This window comes from Xyrauchen texanus, chromosome 23 (genome assembly GCF_025860055.1).
Source record: "Xyrauchen texanus isolate HMW12.3.18 chromosome 23, RBS_HiC_50CHRs, whole genome shotgun sequence".
Taxonomy (NCBI): domain Eukaryota; kingdom Metazoa; phylum Chordata; class Actinopteri; order Cypriniformes; family Catostomidae; genus Xyrauchen; species Xyrauchen texanus.
The window spans coordinates 35,465,775-35,482,022 of NC_068298.1; the positions used below are offsets into that span (position 1 = coordinate 35,465,775).

Consider the following 16,248-nt stretch of genomic DNA (forward strand, 5'->3'; position numbering starts at 1 on the left):
CTTGCACAATTTCATAAACACCATTTGTTAACAGCAAGGCTCTCTCTCTCTCTCTCTCTCGCTCTCACTATCTCGCTCACCAAGAATATATTTTTAGATTAGATTTTTAGTGGTTGTATAAGTCCAGGTGAGGTTGTGTTGAGAGATTTTCATTTCTCTGTGTGTTGTACATTTCAAGGCCTGAGTATGAGCAAAATAAACAATGACAGCCCTGCTGAAAAGACCAACATTGCTGTTCACCCAGCATATGTTGGGTTTTAGATGCTGGTCACTAGCATGAAATGCTGCCGTGTTGGTGTGGCTTCTTTAGCTTAACCTTGATCAGCCTTTTTTTGACTACCAACCAGACCAGCACTGATCCAGTATTAACGTCTAAAGTACTAAATCTTGTAACCTCTTTTCCCTGATGGAGGGAACGATACTTTGTGTCAATGTAGTGACACTAGGGGTCGCTCTTGGGAGCCCCAAACACTTCTGATCTTTGAGAAATTGGTAATAGGAATTGGCGAGTGGAATTTACATGCCACTCCCCTGGATATATGGATATAAAAGGAGCTGGCTCACAACCAGTCATTTAGGTTTTGCGCTGAGAAGCTGAGACAGGGTCCCTGCCATTTTAGCAGGTAGTACAGCATTGTGGCAACAGTTACAACAGTAACCAAGACGGTCACTATCTGTCACTCACTCGATGTTGTGTCGATGTAGTGACACTAGGGGTCCCTATACGAAACGCCTCAACCAGCTGAACTGTGTTACGTGGACTGACATTGCAGGTGCAAGCCACTGCATGCCTAATGCACGTAGTCTCCCCAATACCCCAAGAACACCACACAGTCCCTCATACCCCGGGGATACAAGAAGTATCTGCAATGGGAACATGCTACGCCAGCTGCCTGGGGCCTTCCTGGGGCTCTTTGCACCAGACCGCGAGACAGGGGGCATCAGCTTTCTGCGGGGGACTCTACACAAGCGGTTGGCAGTGGACCATGCTGCCGTCCTTCATCTCGACCAGATGACCACCAAAGTGGACATCGCCTGCCCGAGTGCACGCCTCATGACCTTCATCGCCCAGAGGGCTGATCGGTTGCTGAGCACAGTTCCTGCATCACTTCGGGATCAGGACTACCCACGTGCAGCTCTTTCATTGACATGGCCTGATGTACTTGCATGGTATGCAGGGTGGAGGCGGCCTGTCCAGCGGCCCTGTGAGCTTTGGCCGGCAGTGACAATGTAGACTAACAGGTCCTGGACGAGTGACTCGGGTGATTCCGCACAGTGGGGGCATTTTGCAGGTACATGTGCACCTTGAGTCCACCCTAGGAATCTCCGTATATCCCCTGGCCACCCCACCATCGAGGGTAGTGAGAGCAGAGGAACCGAGAAGTCGGGTTTGGGAAGTAAAAGGTGCCCACCATGACTTTGTGAGTTCCTTGTACACCTCCAGGAAGAATGGAACCGGGGCAAGGTGCGGCCGTGAGTGGCGCTCCGAACCCAGGAACCAATCGTCAAGCCGCGAGGGCTCAGGGCAGGGTGGAGGGTTCCACCCCAGCCTGACACTCGTGGCAGCCTGGGCAAACATAGCAGTCAGCTCTGTGTCAGCCTCAGACTAGGTGGCCACAACTGAAGGTGGAAGTCCTCAGCGTCCGACTGCACCAACCCGCTCTCCGATGCTGCGATTGAGAGCTCATCCTACTCTAGAGCCCTGAAAGAGACATTAAACTCACCCTGAGGCGACCTGCCTGTCTCATGCCAGAACTTGACTGGGGCAAACGAGCATACTGGAGAATGTGAGGTCCGTGGGGGATTACCTGGTGGAACCATTCCCATTGGGGTCCCCAAAATCGCCCAGGGCACATGGTTAGTCTCCTTTGTTTCATTCAGCCCTGCTCATTTTACTCATTTACGTTACAGAAAATGTATTACAAGAGGGGTATGGAGTCACCCCAGGACAGATGGTGAATGACATAGTCTGCTGTCTGTATCAGTGAAAACTCTGGTAATGCTGATATCCAGTTCCCCATCTATGACTCTACAAAAACCGTATGAAGCCCTGCTTGCATTCTGCCTGGAACCACTTAAGATAACACAGTTAATTCTCTAGGACATTGAGTAACAGCTAAAGGATATGGTCATACGTATCTAGACACCTGGGTACCACACCCATATGTGGTTGTTGAATATTTCGTTTTGAAGCACTGTGCATATATTGATCAGAAGCTTTACAAAAAGAACAGAAAGACACTATAAAAGTAGTCCATATGACTTGTGCGCTATATTTCAAGTTTTCTGAATTGTGAGTTACAGGCTGAAATGTAACCTGTTATTCCTTCCTGGACATTTAGAATCAGGTTACTATATAGTACCAACATTTTAGAAAATAAATTTTACGTGGCTCGATGTAAATTTTGAGGCAGCTTCCTGGTGAAATAAACATAAGAGGCACTGCAACAACAACAACTGACTTCTTCTGTCATCCTCTTCTTCATTACCAACCTCTTTCTCCTCATCCTCACCATCGACATGGCAAATTTATAGCATCTAATATTGCCCCATCTGGACTTAAACTGAAATTTGATTAATATAAAAAAAAATAAGCTGTAATGCTCCCTGCCTTACATGCAATCATTATAGCATTGCCGAAGAAGTATATTTAAAATAAAGGAGAAAAAAAGATTTAGTACCTACTGATCTGACTTGACATCATCCAAATAGCCCCATTAAAATCTGTTTGACATTTCATTTCTTTGATTCATTGCAGGCAGTTCTCTCGGCTCGCTGTTAAACTGTGACTTTCCTAATACAGCCTGGCTAATATTAATCCAGTGTCATGATACGAGTGCTGGGTTAATCTCAGCCGTAAAACAGACTAGCCCAGGGAATAAGTATCATATGTAAAATAAGTGAGTCATTATCCCAGTGCACTTCACTGAAGATGTGTGCCAGCATGATAAAACTTTAAAACTGCCTTGTTTTGACTTTTTTTAGCATCAAAATTTAAGACGTCTAACCTAATTTACGAACATTCTTTTATACAAAAAAAATAGGTCCAGACACAGTTAATTCCAGATGTCTCTTGTGAGTGAAAGAGATCTGAATACAATCTCAAACTACTGAGTGAAAGTAAGCTCCTAACACCCTAAATGTCCTCATTACAGTTTAATAAAGGAACCTCAACGAGCAAAAAATAGGTTGTTGACGTCAAGAGTTAGATAACCTTAACATGCCATACTTTGGCGGTTGGGTCTCCAAAGCAATTCGGTATCCCTGTGAGAGTACTCCATTTCTTGCTGGCACAGGGCAGAGGTCTTTTGGCCAATACACTGTCTGCCCTTGACCGTGTTCCAAAATGGCGGTCACGGCCCAGCACGAAACTCTGGCAACCTTTCTGTCCCTGGTTAATCCTATAGCTGGCGTGAAAAAGCGAGAGTTGTTCCCTATCCATGAGTGTGGCCACAGATATTACTTTCTCTCCCTTTATCTCTTTAAAACTATCAGTTATGACCCTACAGACTGATGTGGAGGTCTATTAAGTAGTCTGGAGCTTTTGTGATGAAGGAAACATTTGTCATTCTGTGTGTATGTGTAGTACAGAGTGTACGTGTGAACGGTGGTGGAAGTTTGGTTCGGAAAGACAGTAACACAAGGTTATGTCACACTCTTTAATGGGATGTCTATTTCAGCCTCATTACCATAGAGATGGATTCAGTCCCTTTATCATCATTACAGACACCTGTAAAAAGAGTGAATTCACTTATTAAAGAACCCATATTACGCTCATTTACAGGTTCATAATTTATTTTGGGGGTCTGCTAGAATAAGTTTACATGCTTTAATGTTAAAACAACACATTTTCTCAAACTGTACATTGCTGCAGCACCTCTTTTCACCCTCTGTCTGAAATGCTCTGTTGTATCTCCTGTCTCTTTAAAGCCCAGTTTGCTCTGATTGGTCAACTGGCCCAGTCTGTTGTGATTGGTCAACCGCTTAGAGAGTGTGTCGGAAATGTTACGCCTCTTACCATAACCAAGTTTTAGCTCTAGAGGCTTCCTTAGCAGTGCAATCATGAGGTAGACTTAATGCAATGTGTTACTTAGTGAGGTAGCTATGTGTTACATTGTGATGTAGCTATGTCACGGAAGTAATGGCTGGACTGCAAACAAAGCGTTTCAGGCAGTTCAGGAGCAGTGTTTTCTGTGGGAAAGAGTAGACCTTTTACATACACACATTACACACTAAAGGAAAACTAAAATCCCATAAAGCATAATAGGGCCTCTTTAAGGTGAATTCTCATGTTGAGTTTTGCTTCTGTATTGAGTTGTGATAACTTTGAACATCTATTAGCTTCAGCAGTTATGGTGCGTCATGTTGAAATTGTTGAATAGCACATTGCTATGCAGTTGATTGCAGTGGCAGACTGGGAAGAATAATTGGCCCTGGATTTGAAATCAACATTTTGGCTCCATTTTGTGGCTGGCCCACCAGGAAAAGTCCCGGTTCTTCCTATGGCCAGTCTGGCCCTGGCTACTAGGGTGTTCTGGGTGGTTGCTTATTGGCCCTCCTTCAATGTTCCAATTTTTATGGAATTTGTTTTTCTTCTCCACATGTTTAACACAAAGCCAATATAAACACTATTTCAGTTATGTTGTGGTTTAAACTACAGTACCTTTAAGTCCTTCTGGGAAGTTCGTACTTTCAAGGTGAGAAGTTGTAATTGTGATGTAATGAGCGTTCAAGTGACAGAATGGGCCTGTTTCACTTTCTTTTTTTTTTCTTCTTTTTTTTTCACTTTCTGAAAAAGCTGGAAGCGTTTTTAGCAGCAATGCAAAAACATGTTAGGTGTGTCTTATTTTATCATTGTTGTGTGGCCATATACCGAACCGACTGGCAATGCTATTTTTTTGCACAAGCCTGTCACCTATAAACTAGCTAAATTTGATTTTCTGGCGAGCTTTATTCCTTATCAGTAGCACAAAATACATAAAATCTAAACTGTAAAGTCACCACTTTTCTTGATTTTTGCATGTTGCTCATGTTGTTTACTTTGTGATTTTGCACCAGATCTGTGCATTTTCTCACTGACTGATTGGTTGACTGATTTCTTGAGTTAACTCCTAATTCAAACTCAAGTACGGCACTGCCAATCAATTAAATTGACATGGGATTAATTAACTGTTCCATAATTTATGCGATTTACTAGTTCCTTTTATATACTGAGACATTATGAGCAGTTCTGTTTACTTACACAAATGTTATTAGGTGTGTAATTGCCATCAATTGAGTTTCTCTTTTCCAGTGACTGTGAAGATAATTTGTCTCGGTTCTGATTTACAGTCTCCATAGTTCCAGTTCACAAAAAATATTATCAATTCCGTTTGTTGGAATATTTTGCCAGAAACCGCACCGATCACGACAGTCTCCCATTCATTCCTATGGGAAGTTCTGCAAAGCTAAAGCAAGCAATGATAGCCAAGGGAGGCAGAGCTTAGCGAAGGTACAATTTGACATGACTCTTTCCAAAACAGCGTCCCACTGTAGACAGCATTGAGACCGTCACTGGCAGCAGCAGTGCGTCTTCTCACGGTTGTCAAATACAGTGGGAAAATAGCGCCCACAGCTGACAACTGTTATGAGTCTGAATATGACATTTCAGTGCTATCTTTCATACTATTCCATACAGAAAGACAAAAATGAAAGAAAAAAACCCGAAAAAAACAAAACGCTTACAGCGCCTTTAATGAGATGATTAAAAGTTTTGTTGTCAACAACAAAAATCTGTTTTGGATCTGTTTTGACGTTATGGCGTTGGCATAGAAATGAATTATTTCTCAGTTTACATGATGTAAACAGTTCAGAGTAGAATCTCGTTGTTACAGTAATTCTGACAGGACGTGGCATTAGGTCACTTCCACACTAATCTATTTGAAGTTTAAACCTATGTTTTACAAATTATGTGGTTATGGAGAGCATTTTCAAAAATACAGTTCCAGTGTGGGTGTGAGGCATAAACATAAAGAAATCTATGCATTTTTAAATGGATTAGTGTGGATGTGGCCTTAGCCCCTGCTGGTTAATGCCGTAAATACAATATTATGTGGGCATAAAGTCTGTTTCTCCATTGACGCCATTCAAAAGTAGTTGTGTAATACATAACCATTTTTTGGAGGAGTGAATAGGACAAATACTTAACAAAAAGACTGGCGGACAATAAGGAATTCTGGGCTCTCTGTCGACATTTGTGGTTGCAAGTTGCTCGTGGAGGAACATTGTTTGTTTTTACAATAGTTGTGCTTTGGCACCACTCTTCTGTGTGGATGAATCTCATGGTTTGAGGTATACGTAAATATAGTACTTTATGGCTGCCTGTGATCACCATATCAGAGTGGATCTGACTAAGTACACCATGAGTCACTGATAGTTAGGGGTTTAATGGTGAATCGGGGCACGATACATCATGGTTAAAAAATTTGATATACGCATATTGAAGATTGACATTTTTTATTATTATTATTATTTTACAAGTGTCTGTATCCAATACGCGCAATGTCCTATGCCTACGTAAAGCAGGCATACACAAGGCGCTCTAAAATGCCATTACTAGCTGATTCTGCGAGAACTGAAATTGAAACCGTATAAGCCAATGTAATACAGGGAGCGGAAGAGCCAGGAGGGGTCTATCCATCTATGCGCGAAATTGAGTGATCTTCTTTGACTGTGCAAGAGAAAATTGAAGTTTCCAAAGGTTTAATGATAGTGCCATATGAATCTACTATAAATAATGCTGAATAATGCTATACTGTCATATGTCATGTCTGATTTGATTTCATCAGAACATTTCAGTGGGGTTTTAAGTAGGGATATTATTTAACTGTAATTTCCATTAAATGTGTATTTTTGAAAATAATATTTAGATGTAATCAGAGACCATATTATTTTAGAAAAATAGAGCCTTAATTTAAAATATTTTAAATGTATGTAATTAGTGACAGTGTGTTAGCAGCGTATGTATACCTCAGTATGAGCGTTGTATAGCTCAGTATGAGCGTTGTCAGGACATCATTTTCTTGCTTTCATTTTTTTATGCACTGAGTACCCATGAAGCAAAGATATCAGTATCCAGGTTACATACTTCCAGGCAGGGCTGGACTGAGACGAGTAATCGGCCCAGGATTTTACATAGCAACTGGCCCAAAAGTTGTTGGGGGGGTTATCTACATATCGCAGCGCCGTTTTGTAGTACGTTCTGCATAACGCGGCGACACATTTTAGGTTATTGCGGCCGACCCACTGGCCCACTCTGTTCTCCCGATGGCCAGTCCACCCTTGATCAGCGCCAAAGTGCGTCAGTCCACCGGGAAAATGCCCGGTATGCCAGATTACCAGTCCAGCCCTGCTTCCAGGGCTGAATGTGCCATGTGAGCAACTGCCATTGAGATGAATGGGAATAAGGGATGGCTTTCTCCAGGTCTATTAGAACCCCTTCATTCAAGCAACTTGTGTTTTTGCCTTGGGTTAACTACTTCTCACTGGGCAAACTGAACATGCACACTGTCAGTAGGTGTAAGATATGTGCTGGGGGAATTGGGACCCTTGGAATTCTATATTGCCCTGCCTTCCCATCAATCAGTATGTCGAAACTTATACCACAGGAATACATTCAATACCCATTTACCCACTATACTGTATGTTTCTCTTTGAGGCCTGTAGATCAGCTAGAAAACATGCATATAAAATGCAGCCAGCACATACACTTCATGGCCAAATGTATGTGGACACTCAGTTATAATGGTCTGAATGGCAAATACCTGCAGCTATTTCCAAAATCTAGTTAAAATCCCACCTCACTTTGTTGTTTGAAAAAGAGCAGCTTGGTGATTATTCAAAATACCTTTTACACAGACAAAAGAAAGTCATACAGACAGAATTGTCATGTTCTGTTAAATTATTACACCTTTATCTAGCTTAACCAGCAAGATCCCCTTGGTTTAGCAAAACCTCCCGAAGTGTGAAATTTGCTCACTAATAAAGATCCTTTCATTAATTTTTTTTTCTTTTCTCCAATTAAGTGAACATTTGTCACGTTGAACTGGCAGTAAAGACCCGATAAAGCCACATGACAGCATGTTGGTACAATCATCCCAGTCCAAATTCATGACTCATCCATTTATAACACACATGAATGGCTTCAGCTAGACCAAATATCTAACCTGCAGCCATTCTGGGGACAAAACCCATCTGCGCTGTTTCTGTGTCTCACATTGAGCATATGCACGTATTCCGCACTGTGGATAAAAGTATCTGCTAAATGAATTAATGAATGTACAATAAATGTATTGGTGCATTAGCAGTATGTACACTAAGTGTGTGTGTGTGTGTGTGTGTGTGTCATGATGGCAGGTGTTTTCTCTCAGTGTGGAACTGAAAGGGCCATTGCACACATGAAGTCCCTGCAGCTCAGAGCCAGAAACCTGCAGCCTGAGAACCTGCTCATCTGTAATACCATGGTGTCATCTGCTGACCCGAAAGAAAGATGGAGAGAGATAGTGAAAGAGAGAAAGAAAGAGCGAGTGCTGTGTTCTGCTGTAAGGGTTTATGGTCAGGCACGAATCGCTGCAATAGTGTTTCTTACACTACCTGCAGGACGGAAAAGAGAACATATTGTATCCTGTCCTGGTGAGCCAGTAAAACAAGTGTAAAAGGTGTGTGTGTGAAGTATAAAATGAAAGTGCGTGTATGTGTGTGGGCACAAGTGTGTACTATCTCTCTCTATCCCTCTCTTTCTGTCTCATTCTCTGTTGCCCCATAAAACCATGGACAACTGGATAGTTTATAGGTACTTCTGTGGCCCTATTTAAACTGTCAACCAATTCAGATTGATATTGGCCTATATCAATTCATTGTGACAATAGTGTCTAAAAAGAAAAAAGACACACTTTGTTTTCATCTGTCAGCAATGTTTTTCATTTAGATTTATTTAATTAATAAAATTACATTTATTAATTTTTATATCCTAATGTGAATCTGCATGCTAGTGGCCCACCAGGAAATCCCCGACCCTCCTGATCTGACCCTGGCTTTGTGTGAGGGAAAAAATATATTATTTACTGATCTTCCCCTCCACCAAAGCTCAGAAATCTCATCTATGTCAGATTCAAAAATAGCATGTCAACGGCAAATGGCATTACTTCTCGCATGTGACCAACCGTGTCATGGCAGTTTGAATATGCAGAATGGAGAATGACATTTAAGAGCTGCATCGAAGGATAACAATTTAGGCGAATAAATGAATTTCGGTCCCTCACACAAAGCTACTGTATGACTTAAGTAGACTTGGAAAATAGTGTGCAGGTTGTATGGACTACTTTAATGGTGCTTCTTTCTTTTTTTTTTGTGCCTTTTTTGGGGGGTGTAAAAGATGTGTTATCTGTAAACTATTGTTGTATGGAAAAGTTGAAGGTGTCCATGAATATTCTTTTTCCAAACATTCTCCTTTTGTTTCAATGAAAGAAAAAAAATATATATGGATTTGGAACAACATAAAGGTGAGTAAATAATGTAAGAATTCTCATTATATTCCTTTAAGTGAATGCAAACAAATAGGACAACAAACTGGATATGTGTCAAACTATTGTTTTCTCAGGTCTCGCAGTATAAGCAGCCTATTTGACTCTCTTGAAATTACTCGGGCTACTAGTCCTGAAAAGCAGAAAATAAAGAAAGCATCATAGAAGCACCAACAAATGATATGGTTTCTTCAGCAATTGCATTTTTCACATCACATTTACTTCTAATGACACTTTCGGTTAGATTTAGGTTTAAGAATTAGGTAGATTAGAAGGATTTGTTGATTTAAAACTTAATTAAGCTTAAAAACCTCATCTGTTTGTGAGAAAATTGTATTTGCCTTTATCATCACACTTGCTTTTACATGGACATCTCACCTCGGAACTGTCGCTATACATGTCAGAAACCATGTAATATAATTCTGCAAAAATGTCGCCACAATCACATAATTTTGATGAAATCAGTCTGTTACTGGTATCCTCTGCCTCTCCCTCTCAAATGTGCTGCGTCATTCTCTTCAATACATCCAATGCCGTAAAGGCTCAAATTACAATTAAAAGTTGATGCCTGGATCTAGGAGCTCCTAAAAGCCCCATAATCTAATTTAATGTTCTTCTGATTCTGCTCATTATGCTGGATCTAGCATCTAACTTCCTTCCTAGGGTGGAGGGACCTGGCCACATCTCAGCCAGCATATTGATTTCAGCCCCAGTGCGCTGCTGTCTTTGCATTTACGGTCCCTCTCGTTACATGGTTAAAAATCATGGACTCGTGATCAGTCATTTCTAGGTCAACACATCAATCAATAGGCATCAGCTCTTGGGCTGCGCAGAGCTTTGCTTCATGAACTCATGGGGTTCGATTTTCCCAATTAACATAATGTACACAAGTATATGGAAAGACAAACTTCATTACCAACGATGCATGTTGTTACTGTTGTAATTTGAAAGGAAACATTAAATAAATCAAAGCTTGTTTTAATGCAATGAATGAATTAATGTATTGCCTATTTATTTGTTCACTCATTATGGTGAATCAAAAACCTCTGTGACTGCTATGACATGGAATTACGGCACAGATTTTATTTTCATAGCCATCAAATAATTTACATTTCAGTGAATTTCAATTAAAATTACAAACAAGTTTCAATTAAGAAATTCAATTTAGTTCATTTCAGTAGCATTGGAGCGTTGATTAGAGATATTTGATTAGATGAAGCATTTCCAGCGATGCATGTTAATGTGTGACCCTTGGTCAAAGCTTCGTGCCAGATCTCTGCAGGAGGTACTAGAGTGCTGACGCTGGTGTGAAGGTGATCGGATTCATGATCAGACTTGGCAGTGCGAACGCTTCATTGCAGTTGATAAAATGTATGACCTTTCATCACAGCGTCTCATACTGTACATGTTAATGATGAATCTCTGGACATCTGGTTTGAATGTAACACAAAAGTGACCATCCAACTAACCATCAGAATGAAGGCATTATATATACAGTTGGGGCCAAAAGTCTTAAGACTACAGTGAAAATCTGGTATTATTCTTATAATTATTATTAATAATAATTTTTAAAATCTGAATTGTATAATTTCTGCACCAATATCATTACCAAATAGATTTTCAAAAATAACAACATTTTCAAACAGATTTTTCAAACACTCAACCCATCTGCCATTGATCAAACACACAGATAGCCCCGCCTCAAACTAAGGAAGATTTTTGATTACATTAACCTACAAATGGCTTATTTATAGTTGTCATCGGCATTAAGTTGGAATAGGAGAAATTGTTTTAACTTTGAAAAATTTACACTTCAGCTTTAACCTGGAAATGTAAGCGCAGCGTAGTTCTAGCGAGAAGGCTAGCAGCTGCACATCATTGCCCCATTAGCTGGGTAATTCCCAGCCAATCACATGTAAGCTGTTGCTTTATAAGTCTATAAGTCAACCTCCACCACCCCACCACCACTAGTTGAGTCCCGTCCTGCACGGGGGTAGGCTCCTCGCTCCTGCCACCTATCTCCGGCAGGATATGACGGTTCCTAGTACAACTTCTTTGGACCGCCAGACGGGGCCTACGCCAAAGAGACATTACTTTTCTGTTTTATATTCATTAAATAAATGTCATCTTAAATCTCACTCAAGTCTGCAAGTCTTCCTGATAGAAATAAACAAAGTTTTTAGATTTTGAAATAATAATAAAAAATAAATATAATAATTAAAGAAAAATGATTAGGTAAATTGAAGAAATTTTCAAAGTCCTGCACTATTTCTAGGTCAAATCTAATTCTAATGATTCTAATCAACAGTTGATGAATGATGCTAATACAAATTACATTATCAGCATTTACCTCTATTTTCTCTAGTGCTCTCAGACTTTTGGACCCCACATACCATAGTTACTTGAGACAAATTAAGTTGTTGTAACTTAGATTTGCCACTACCAACATCAATCCATCATGCAGTTAGGTCTACAAATGAAACGTGTGTAATAATAAGTGACACTTATCACATTCTTTCTGTCCATTTATGTAGTAGGATTACTATACTATTCCACGTGTAAACAATGTATCAAAGGGCCTGTCCTGTTGGATGTTTATTCACTGCTATAGGATGCTAAAAGTATCAGGGCTGCTGAATATAGTTTGAATCAGAGTATATATGCAATGGTTGAACTGTATGCATAAACACATATGTGTTTATGAACTAGCTCAATAGGCTTTGGCATCTTTGTGTGAGTGTGTGGCAGAAAAATGTGCCCCATGTCAGGCTTATTACCACCATTGGCCAACTCTGTGCAGGACCACTGACTTTACACTCTACTGAGCTGGCTTTAGCCAGAGAGATGCAAGGAGACAGGGAGAGAGAGGGGGTAGTGGTCAGGAATAAGGAGGGAACAGGGGAATTTGAGGAGAATTATGGAGAGATTTAAAGGAAAAGGGAAATTTGGGAATGACTCTGGGCTGATATGCACACTTTCTGCCTCTGCCATCGAAAGATGCCTCTTTGTAGAGAAATATACTGCAATAGCGTGTGTGCTGGACTGGGGGTCAAGTTTTGGCTACAAATGGATTAGTAATCTAAATAATGTCTAAATGAAATAAACCTAAAATGCAATCTAAAATCTAAAATTCAAAAAGGTTTATGTGAAGGTTAGGTGATTTCTCCATGATTTACAAGATCATATCAACGGTGGAGACTGCAGGTACATCAAAAAACCCTAAGGCAGCAGTTTTGTGCTGAGCCAATACAGTAATGCATTTATGCATGCATCTCAATGATGCAATAAAGGCTTTAGGGCAAATACATTCAACCTTTTCCATCTTGGTATACAAAGATACTGCAAGATAACGGCAAGAATCGCAATGTTTACTGGAAAAGGAGCTTGCACATTGATTACAGTGCTAACAAGGCTGCACTGAATTATCCACAGATATTCTGGTTAGGGTTTGTTCTTAACCTCTAACCCTAAGAATTCAAATTCAAATTCCATTTTAACTTTGATTTGTTGACAATTTAAGCATTAGATGTGGTATCTATTTTTGTTTTTTATAAACATTAGGCTTCTTTTTTAGAAATGTAAGATTAAGGTCTTAAGTCTCCCATAGACTTTGATATTGATCAAATATTCAGCATTCAACATCAGTGACGTAGTTGTGATATTTGCCTCCTGAATTGTGATTAATCGTGTATTTCTTGCATATATTTAACAAGTAAATCAGCTGCGTTTACAGTGACTATGTGTTGATTCTTTTGTACAGCTGACTGTAAACACATACACATTACACGTGTCATGATGACAAAAGCAAAGCAGGTCTGATGCATTATTTGTATTTTTTTTTCACCCAGAACCAACCAAAAGCATAAAACTAAGCTTATCCGAAACATTAACACCATTCTTAAACACTAAATGCAAATCTACTCATCTTTAAAGAGATTATAACCCAAAACAACCTATAGCATGGATCAATTTATCTTAGAAACGCTCCGCTATTCTACGAAACAGGAAGGACAAAAATAGAGAGAAAAGATGTGCGTAAACGTGAAGCCACGGACCACTCTCTTTTCTCAAGGGTGAAATCTCTTTCCACACAGCTCAGTGGATTTCACTCATTTTCTTTATTGATGGAGCAAGTGGACTGGGGCAGGACCACCATGGGCAGCTTTACCCAGCAGCTGGTTAATGAAACAGGTCGCAAGCCACCTTTTCATAGCACATCCCTGCTAATCAACCTCCACAGCCCTTCTCTCGTGACATCCCCTGGGACTGGATTGTCAATCTCATTTGTCTTGCAGGGGCTAAGTGCTTGGACAAGCGGAAGTCCACACAGAGTGGGATGGATAAAATGCTCATTATGAGTGCAAAGGAGAGTAATGAACTGTAAGTCTTCTGTGAGATGAAATTCTCTAGTTTTATAACCTATTTATGGAATAAATATAATTATGATGTTTATAGTTTGATTCTCTAAAAAGTTATTTTATGTTGTGTCTGGATTGTGTCTTGTGAGAATAATTATGGAAGAGAAATAATATGATATATCAATAATATTATAAAAGTAACAGAACCAATGGAAAAATATCTGAATTGGTTAGCAGATAGAAAAATTTGACCCCATTGCCTTTTCATGAAAGCAGCGCGCGTATACTGCGGCAGATTCTGAAATGCGCAAAGACGCACGACCTCTAAAACGCGATAGATGACCTTTGCAAACACTAACGGAAATATTTAATACTGAACAAACACTAGATCAACAGATTGAGTGTTTCCTGATGCCTTACAACACTATTCCGTTCTTAACTGCAGCCTACCATGATCTGATATTCTTAGATAAACTAATATACTTCAAAAGCAGAAGAAAAAAGCAACACTTGGTTCATTTCCCGAGAGCGCAGTACACAAAAAAGAAGAGCGCACGACACGAAAGCAAGATAAATGTGATATATAAGCAAGTGTAATATAAAAGAACGGATATAGCTACTGTATGTGCATGAGTTTCAATAAAACTCATACATATGAGTCTCATGTTTTGAGAAACGGGACAATCCGAAACTTACCTCCCAACGCTTGCTTCATTACAAAATCCATGATGATGGCTTTTTATTCCTGCCTTCTTCAACCAAATATCACATTCAGGTTAAGCTTTTCAAGTAGTCCTTTGTCGCCAGATCTAAAATGTGAAAGAGACAGTTACTTAAATTCAAAACAGAACTGGCATATTAAAGCTTCACGTAATTAACGCTTGTTGAATATAAACTTTTACTCTATAAAGACAGAATGGATTTCACATAATAATATGTGATCGATATGTAGGCTACTGTAAATATCGACCAGCTCACAAGATGCGACATTTGAAGGACATTAAAGGTTGCATACAGTTTGTACAAAGTGTGGCGTAATACAGTACAATATGGGCATCACTGGTGTCCTACCAGCGCCAACACATAGCCTAACCCCTCTACCAGCACAATAACATTTACTAATACTGACTAATTTAGACTCTGGTACAAGGCTATACTGCGTAGCCTACATGTGAAGTAAATCTGCGGGGAGCGTTTGTTCCTCTCGTGGGGAATAGCCACATGACACTGCAACCCAAATATCTCACCAAAATATGTAAGGGCAAGACGTGTTTGTATGTTTACCATTGTTGGAGTCTAAGAATTGTAATCGTATTTAAATATAGATATAAAAAAGGCTAGTATGAGAGAGCACGTGATTTGATTTGTAATCTCGTAATATGTGTGTAAACTTTCCCTCATCCATCCGAATTAAACAAATAGGCTACAAATACAACCGGAACGTTTGCTGATCAATGAATTCGACTCAGCGTTTAAAGTCCGGATTGGTCTTGTATGTTACAAATCTAAACGGGTATCTGATTATCCACATGTTAAGAAAACGTTCATTAGTATTTACTAAAAACACGCCGAAAACAAAATCACTTCCTCGTTCACAGAGAGGCTCATTTCAGCACCATTGCTGGCGGACAGCTCCCGCTCCATCCCGACATAGAGCAAAACCCTAAACGTTCGCTTTCCGCACACTCACAATTAAAGGTCATAATTACCTTGGTGATTTCAAATGTCTCCAGTAGCTGATTAACTCCCCTGAAAATAAAGTTGAGCGACAATGACACAGCTAGGCTTTAACAGCTCGTTCCTAACATCTCCGGTTTCTAGGCAAAAGAAGGACGTCCTTGTTTCTCTGGCAGTGGCAGATAGGTAGTGTGAGTGTGTCTGTGAGGAGAACTGCAGCTACACTCGCTGAATCACATGGAGAGATCCCATCTGAAACGTCCCACGTTCCGCGCGATCAATTATTTAGGCTGCCGCGAGACACGTTCGCCACACGGTCGCTTTTGAACGAGCCTGTTGAGGTTGCGTTAGGTTGCTTTGGTGTCCTGCTACGTTTTACCACTATAGGCTTTTACAATCACAACACTATTCCAGTTGGGATGAGCTTATTTTAAAGCATCTTGCCTTGGGGTGCACAGGCAATGGTCATGCATGGAAATGGGACACGCATGGAAGGTTATGTATAGACTACATTGTAAAGCATTCAGTGAGACAGTCAGATTGAACAATAAAACCCCGGCTGCTCGCCTTCACGCTCGATTTGTCCTTGGGGTTTTTAAATAGGCATGAGGCTGTTTGTTGCCACTATGCCCACCTTTCACCATCCAAGCACG

At 40.2% G+C, this 16,248-nt stretch overlaps 1 protein-coding gene across 1 annotated transcript in view; it reads right to left on the reverse strand.

The window, feature by feature from the left end:
- The window catches only part of LOC127663346 (complexin-1), a 79,152-nt gene extending 63,187 nt beyond the window's left edge, over positions 1-15,965 (reverse strand). Inside the window, exons 1-2 of the mRNA XM_052154890.1 lie at positions 15,628-15,965; positions 14,615-14,727 (exon numbers count right to left, since the gene is read on the reverse strand). Coding sequence (XP_052010850.1) covers positions 14,615-14,645 — 31 coding nt within the window. The 5' untranslated portion in view covers positions 14,646-14,727; positions 15,628-15,965. The remainder of the gene's footprint in view (positions 1-14,614; positions 14,728-15,627) is intronic.
- Positions 15,966-16,248: the final 283 nt, after the last annotated feature.